The sequence below is a fragment of the Numenius arquata genome, chromosome 10 (assembly GCF_964106895.1).
Source record: "Numenius arquata chromosome 10, bNumArq3.hap1.1, whole genome shotgun sequence".
Lineage (NCBI taxonomy): Eukaryota > Metazoa > Chordata > Aves > Charadriiformes > Scolopacidae > Numenius > Numenius arquata.
Window position 1 is genome coordinate 6,577,170 of NC_133585.1, and position 8,381 is coordinate 6,585,550.

General features: G+C 43.6%; 1 protein-coding gene across 1 annotated transcript; it reads right to left on the reverse strand.

The window, feature by feature from the left end:
• COMTD1 (catechol-O-methyltransferase domain containing 1) lies at positions 1-7,908 on the reverse strand. The gene is made up of 7 exons (XM_074155097.1): positions 7,759-7,908; positions 6,297-6,430; positions 5,083-5,188; positions 4,134-4,252; positions 3,813-3,867; positions 2,224-2,357; positions 1-1,412 (listed from the first exon to the last, which is right to left on the reverse strand). The coding sequence occupies exons 1-7, from the start codon at positions 7,838-7,840 to the stop codon at positions 1,260-1,262; spliced, it is 783 nt and encodes a 260-aa protein (XP_074011198.1). The 5' UTR covers positions 7,841-7,908; the 3' UTR covers positions 1-1,259.
• Positions 7,909-8,381: the final 473 nt, after the last annotated feature.

An 8,381-nucleotide genomic window follows, 5' to 3' on the forward strand; every position in this document is an offset into this window, starting at 1 on the left:
AATTAGGTTTTGTCTCTAATAAGAATTTCAGGCTGAAATAGAAAGCCCTAAAAAATTAGTTATTACTATTTGTAATTCATCATGGAAGGAAGGCATTAGTTGGATTCTAGCTTGAACAGAATATGTCTCCCACCCCCTTAAGTGTCTTTCATTGATCCCAGGTAAGGTGAGCTTTTTGAACTACTGTTCCTTGATCAAAAATTTTATAGAATGCATCAGGAAGAAACAAGAGCAATAGATGACAAGAGCAAATGAAGTTAATTAAGAGTTAAGAATACTGTAGGAAAAATACTTTACAAGGGCAAGGGAAAAGCATCATTTTGTTACATGCTGCCTAGGGAAGGGAATCTCTGCTTGCAGTAATTATTTGAATAGCCAGCTAACAGTTGTATTGCATCCCCATACAATCATCATTTTCCTTCTTTAGACTTGCCACCAATGCTCTGTGCCTGCAACTTCCTAGGAAACACACAGCAAGTTGCTTCTTGTGTGGCAGGAGGGAGGGAGAGAGGAAGGAAGAAGAATTGTTTTGATTTTCTTCTTGCCCATTTGCTCTTCCTCATTCTGACTTCAAAAAAATCTACCTGCACTGTCACTTAGGTTAAAGAAACATGATCCTTGCACACAAAGGTTTTAGGGAATACTCTGTATTGGAAATCCTGTTTGTCCTTTGACACACTTTTAAAGACAACTTCCCCCTCACCAGATGGTGTATATTTGAGGTTTCTTACATAGTACCCTACAAGGAATACCAGTGACTCTCAATATGGTTAGTTTGAGAAGGCTAGCAATCTCCTTGATGTCATGTACATTTCATTAAAAATCCATTTTTCTATGATGGCTTTTAACATTAGTGAACTCCACTTCTTTTCCCTTTGATGGTAGGACTGATTATTCTGTTACTCAGTAACCTCTTTTCTGTGACAGAAAATGACTTTGTTATATTGAGTCACTTAGAACTCAGTTGTTCTACAGAGGGAGTTTTTTTCAACCACTGTCTTACAAGGACAGCTTGACTTAAGTTTACTTGCTTTATTACAATTAAAATAAGAAACCGTAGTATAGTAGATCTCGAAATAAGTCTCTTTTCTCAACTTAGCTGCCCTTAGGATCCTGCTGCTCCTAAAGCCTACTTTCCCAGGCTATGCTATCCAGTGGAGATATAGGTTAAAAATAACCATTTTTGATATGGCTCCGCCTGTGTTTTTCCTGATGATTTGATGCTGCTTGTTGTTTCCCATCTGCTGGGCTTCCTCCCATTACAACTTGAATGCTAATGTGACTCCATCACCCATTGGGAGCATGCTGATATTGACTCGTGCATCTCTGAGAAGCTTCTCATTGAGGTGGTGGATGCTCTGGGTTGCCAAGTCATCCTTTCTTGGTTTTAGCACCCTTCCGCTCCAAAGGACCTATTGAAAAAAGAAATGTCATGCACCTCTTTGTTCTAATATGTCCCTCAGATCACAAAGGAAGCTTTGGAAAAGATCCTGCATATTTTCTAGAAATTGCTATTATTTATTGTATTTCAGATTTCTAGCTGTCTCTGACATAGAGCTGTCATAAGCAAGTGGGGTTGGGCATCCACAGAATTGGCTAATTTCTACTGCAATTGACTATTGCTCAATTCTGCTAAATTTTACTGTATTTCTACTGCAAATTAGAAGCCAAAATAAAAAAAAAAAGATGTGATTAAACATAGGTATTTTTAAAAGCTGCCACCATAGCCCTGAAGGTATCAGGTTTAACATTGTTCCTTGTTAAAAAAGTGAAAAAGTTATTAATTGATAACTTATTAGTAGTTACTGATTACAAGTGCTACCTTTGATCTTGTGTAAGTACCATACATAGTAAAAATGCACTACAAGACAAATCAGAATAATACAGAGCATTCTCTGTATCGACTTACAAAAGAACTTGATAACTTTCTGTTACCACAGGATATTTATGTGCAAACATAAATTTAACTCATTACTTCTTACTTCTATAGGGTTTTACTCCTTGTGTATGTTAGTGTTCCCATATAGCTTACTTTAGGAATTTATGTTAAATTTTAAAAGGTTCCTTTGCATAATATGGAACAAACACTTTGCAATTGGCAACTGAGTTGCAGGTCAGTAATCGCGTTACTAGAATCTCACTGTGGCTTTTTTTTTTTTCCCCTTTACCAGAGGCAAAAGCAGTAACTCCCTGTGTTACTGCCACTACAACTGCAGTACTTACATTATCAATAGCTATTATTCCCCCTTTCTTTATGAGGCGCAAACATTTTTCATAGTACTCATTGCAGCTTTCTTTATCCGCATCAATGAAAGCAAAGTCAAAGGTTTCCGCTTCTCCACTGGCCAACAGTTCATCTAAATGAGCAACAGAGTGAGTCGTTACACCCTGGTTAATGCTGTGTAGGAGGAAGTCATACATTTTTGTTGAAGTTCTCATTAAATAATGGTTTTGGTGCCTTGACCAGGCAGCCTATTCCTCTACAGCTAATTACCAGAAAAGCTTATCCCACAGAAACCAATCTAGACGTGATGTATGCCATAAAACACTCAGTTACTGAGTTCTGCCTCCTTGGAAGTTCATGGAGTAGTTCTAAACCTGCAGGATACAGCTGGGACTGCTGAGAAAAACAAGTCAAGCAGATTGGAACTGGACACACTCTACACCTTCAGCTATTTTTTGAGCTGACTGAGAACTGTTTTCTTAAGTGGATTAGCATTTTTCTCACATTTATGAACAGGTCCCAAATGCTAATCTCTCATTGGTGATCGAGTGCAATGATACAGGTCGTGAACAAACCCTGTCAGAGATCCTTATCACAGCAAAAAATTACAGTAAGTATTCCCTTTCTGGGCCAAGGCAAGTGGGATTCAGTTTTAAGTTCTCCTAAATGGATTTCTTGACCGAGAACTCCAAATTGCCGGTTGCGGAGGGGCTGACTGCTGCCTTCCTAAGGTTCTCGGCCACCCCTCTCACTTGCCCTTATCCTCTGTCAACAGAGGATCTTTTTGTCTGAAGCATTGCCTAGACAAAACTGTCCATCAGACTTCAAGGACAGTGCATCCTATCAGGCTGCTTTCCCTCTTTAGAAAGGATGGATGAATTTGGAAGTACTATAAGGTGAGGGATGGATCTGTGGATCCAGCAAACTTGTTTGCTGGAAACCTCCTTCCTCCTCCTCCACGCCTAACAAATTTCTTGCATTTTCAGAATATTTATTAATATTCCATCTGCCCCACATCTTCTCTTTTCTTGAGTAAGAAGTAAGAAAAGGAATTGCCTTTCTAATGGCCTTGCGTGCTTCTGACACATCCTAAATTCTACCTCCTCTGGACACAACTCAACTGTTATACCCTAAGTTTTATATTGGCTTCCGTATTTTGTTTTTGCACCTCAGCTCTGTCAGAAAACTCTTCCTGTTTATACAAAGAAATACTTGCTTAGAATGGACAATAGGTAAGAGAAATTGGGCTTTGTCTACTTAATCTGTTTTAATCAGCTTTCCCAGAAGCAGCTGACAATAGCATTTCATAGATTAAACAAGGTGATGAACAGGACAGGTGAGTGACCAGCACAGCCCACCACACAGGACAAGCATTTTCTTCCTCTCTGCTAGCATGTGGGAAAACTGTGAACTTATGAAGTTGTGAAGTTTTTTGATTGTCTTTTTTTTTTTTTTTTAATAAGAGGAGCTTCCTCACTGTTAGCAAAGGGATCACATCCACAAGCATATTTGGTCTTAGATTTTGTCAGTATTATATCCAACTTCTATTTCTAGGGAATGGAAATAAAAAGTATTTTAGGTTATTTACCAAGTGTTTGAATTGCTGGCTTAATCCGCAGGTCAATTTTATGATCTACGCCTGCCTAGAATGAAAAAAACCAGAGAGTTGATGAAAGTGATCAAGAAATAACCTGTTAGTATGTTGTACTCAGGGACTGACTAGTGTTCAGCTATTTTTCCTGTTATTTCTAGGTTCCAAACAGCACTTATTTATCTTTCCAAATTGAACTGTCTTAGCCTCCTTTACCGTTAGCAACGCTTCTGTGTGAACGTGCAAGTCTAAAATACCAAAACCACTTGACAGGAAATGCAGCTTTCCCAAACATATAACGGAAGAGATACTGCTTACCTCTTTCCACAGTGGCTTCCCAATTTTGACATAGTCCTCATTTATATCACAGGCAATAACTCTGCCATTATCTGGCAGTACAAGGGCCATATTCAAGGTATTATAACCTGTGAAAACACCTAGGAAAATCATAAGAGCCATCAATGCTTGCCATATTGTGGGGAAAAAAAACAAACAACCAAAGATAGTGAACTACAGGGCTCTCTACAGAATAAAAACCCCAAAGGAGTCAAGGATGGCAATTTGTTAATGGACACAAAAGCTTTTCCCCTCCTTTTTAATGTATGGTGGGTTGGGAGGAATTTTTACTTTTTGTTTGTTTGTTTAAGATCGATCTTTTAGCAAAGCTTAATGTTGGCTTTTTCCAAAAGTCTCCTGGACACAAAGGGCAGAGTCTGGTCCTGCATCTCTGAGGAACACCCTTATTTTAAAGTGGAGCTAAATCCTGAGCCAAAGGGACTGGACCAGCAGCAAAATACCAGCCAGGCCAAGAAAGAAGATGGTAGGAACCCATAGCTGGCTGCTCAGCATCAGTCTGGCTTTGGGACATCCTGCTAACACAGGTGCATCAAGGAAAGTGGATTGGATGCAGGGCCTGTGCAGCAAAACATTTCCTTCTGGAGAGAAACCGATATAGGAAGGAAAGAATACACCCTGTCCTGCAACTGCTGGAGACTCAAGTGATCTGTTGATCTTATTTTTTCAGATTGCCTCAGAGTTGACGAGACATCAATGCTGACACCAGAATTCCTGAATGCACAGGCAGACAAAGTAGCAAGTAAGTGCAAATCAGACATTACTTTTCACTTTGTAGTTTGCTCATCTGTTTGCCGAGGCAGGTATGCAGTGCTTTACTATGTTTAGATACCTTATGTAAACATGGCTGTATTTGGAGAAGCACAGCCAGGAGCTTTATTCTACTACAAAGAGGACAAAGTGACACTCTTACCTATTTCAATAACTTTCTTGGCTTTAATGAGTTTGACCAAATTTGCCATAAGCTGAGCCTGGTCACAGGATACCATCATTTTACTGCAGGGATGGTCAGCGGTGAGCTAGAAAGGGTTAAAAAATAACATATCACAACAAAAAAAAAACCCCAAAGCTTCTAAAACAATATTCTGGGGGGAAAAAATAGAGAAAACCCAAGAAAAATAGATACTCCTACCTTTCTCATTTTAGATGGCTTTGTGCTCCATGTATTGGCCAGAAGTTAGTTTGAATTTAACAGTAACTAAGGAGGGTGGGGTGTGTGTTGTAAACAGTGGCTAATCATTCAAAACAGTAATATCCCCCAAAGTTGCCATGGCTGTGGCAAATTCAGTAATAGTTATAGCTGTTGAAGGACCGTAGAGGAACCTTGACCGTGAAAGTCCTTTATTTCTGTGAATTTACATAAACGGACACACTTTTTTTTTTTTAATTATAGCCTTTGTACTGAAGCCCTTATTCCTCCAAGCCATGTAGGGTGGTTTTATGAACTGCTGGGTTAAAGTCTGTTGCCGAAGGTCAGACCATGTGGCTCCAGATACACAGCACAGAGCTGGAGGAGCTGTGCCTGTGCCAGGGTGGGAGGGCCCCTGTTGCTGAGGGGGGGGGCAGCAGGAGAAGCTGGGCTGTGCCATGGCAATTGAATGGAAAGGATGGTCCTCCCATCATTTCCTTTCTTCCTCTAGGGCTCATTCCAACTAACCAGCTCCAGTACTTGACATTTAATTGCTTTTATACAGGAGTAGTTTGTCTCACTTAAAATGACTCAATCCTGAGTCAAGAGGTGTGTTCTGAGCTCTGGCACTGGAGCTTGCTGGAGGGCATCACATCTTCAAGCTACAGGTTTCTTATATGCCAACTATAATGAACCGAAGTCATCTCAGTTGAAGTCAAAGTTAAGTGCAGCCCAAACACGTGGGCTTGGGAGCCATGGATAAAAAGACATATCTAAAACATGTGCCAATACTATTAAATACTCATTTGGTAGCCCTGAACATTGAAGAGTCTGGGTATTACCAGTTCAAAACAAATTCTAACGTCTATGCAAATAAGATGGAGGAAGGAATATCACAAATAGTCCAGCAGCTCTGGACAAGGTGTGGGTGGTACTGTTCCTAGTGGAACAGTAACAGCGTGCAACAGAAAACCTGCACTGGGGGATAAAATACTGACCAGTCGCAGCTTCTTTAGAATTGGATGTTCCCGCAAGGAGTGATCCAGTATGTATTGCCAGAGAGGACTGCTTTTCCCAATCATACTCTTGGATGACTTGGTTGTCCCAAAAACTAAAGAAGGGTATCTTTTACCTACAAAAAAATAAGGAGTAATAAGAACTTCTTTTTCAGTTATTGCCTGCTTAATACTTAAGTGCTTGCTTTATTTATTAAAGGTTAAAGAGTTCTTTGCTCTGAAAAATCCTGTGAAAAAGGAAAATGCAATGTAGCTGGACAGCTTAGTGGGCTATATATTCTTCCCCCTTCTTTTTAACCTAAGATGCCCAGCCCAAGTCTGCAAAGGCTGAAAGGGAGAGGCTTGGGTACTGTGTTGTTCAGCGGCCTGTGTGAAGGTTACGAGTTGTCACAGCCTTACAGGGCAAGGAGCCACATCAAAACTCAAAGGGCAAGTGTAAGGAGAGAAGCATGAATGAGGCTCACTATTTTTGTCATCTGGGGACCTTTTTTTGCAGATGGATAGAGGCTGCTGGTCTTCAGAGCCATCAGCCAACGCATCTTCTCAAGCATTGTGTTCTCCTGGTGACAGTGTCTTGCTCTCTAGCCAGCGGGAACCTGACATTGCTCAATGGCTTGTTTAGCCTGAAACCAGCGTGCAAAAAAAGTAGGTGGTGAAAACTGAAGTTTAAGGAGTATTGCCTGTCTACTTAAATACAGAACTGACCTCGGCTTTTCCCAATGCTTCTTTTACCAAATGGGGCAAATATTTTAAAGAAATAAAAAAATAATTCAGTTCCACCTCTCCTGATAGTTGTTTGCTATTAAAGAACACTTTAATTCGAGGCTTTTATTTTATTTTGTGTTAATGGTTCTGTTTTACAGATGATCGCACTGAGGTGTGAGATTATTTCAGCAACTTGCCTGAAAGTCAGAGGGTAAGTAAGCAAGCAGCCGCCTTTCAAACCCAACACCACCTCCTCCCCCTGCCTCATCGGGGGCTCCCAGTTCCTCTGTCCCCCGGGAATAAAAGTGAAACTGTTACCAGAAAAGAAAGCTGTGACCAGGACACCACCGCGGCGTCTTCTGGCTGGCCAAATACCTGCAGGCAGCGGCAGGGCCGGGAGGGTGCCCAGGGCCGGGAGGGTGCCCTCGCCTTTGCTGGGACCTTGGCCCCGGCTCCCCGGCCCCAGCTGCAGTAGCTGGATTACAGGGAGCGGCTTGGGCTCTAATAGCATCAGTGTATTTACCGCCGCAGCTCAGCGAAATCCCGGCCGGCGGGGCAGCCCTGCGAGGGGGATGCTCTCCCGACGGTCGCCCGGCCCCGCCAGCAACCGGGGGGGTCCCGCCAGCCCTCAGAGGGGCACCTCCCCGGCCGCCGCGGTCCCCGTCCCGGTGGGGACAAGGGGTGGGCGCAGCCTCCCAAACCCCCGTCAGCGTGTGCGTGGGGGGCGAGCGCCGCTTACCTGCGAGCATCCCCGTGGCAAAGGCGACCCCCAGCATCGCCGTCCCGACGGCCACCTCTTTGGGCACGCTGAAAAGGGGCATTTCGGGGCCGGGAGGGGCGCGGAACGGCGCGGCGGGTGAGAGCGGCGTGGCCCGGGCCGGTCACACGCGGGATGGCGGGGCGGGGAGCCTCGGGGCGGCCCCTGGACCGCTCCTCCTCCCGGCGGGGCGGTGCGCGGGTGTCCTCTTGGAGCCGGCGCTTTGGTTGACTTTGGTGGCTTTTGCAGCACCCGCGCCACGAGGTGGCCGGTGCTGGGCTAGGCTGGGCTGGGCGGGCATATGGATGGGCATCCGGCGGGAGATGCGCTTTCCTCGGGAGGGACGTGCTCTGTAGCAGTGTGTAAAGTGACAAAACAGCAGCTGAGGTTTGTGCCGCCACCTCCTCAAAGGCTGATTCTGATACGCCTTCGCTGCAGTCTTCGTTTTACGACACACCTGGATGTTGCACGAACTGGTAATGGGCTCTGACAGTGGAGCTCCTAAGAGAAATGTCCTCATGAGAGGCTTGGGCCTCCAATTAGCCCTGGAAATATGTTCTCTCCTTCCCTAGCACAATATGTTTTGCAGCTAAGGTGTGAGCACA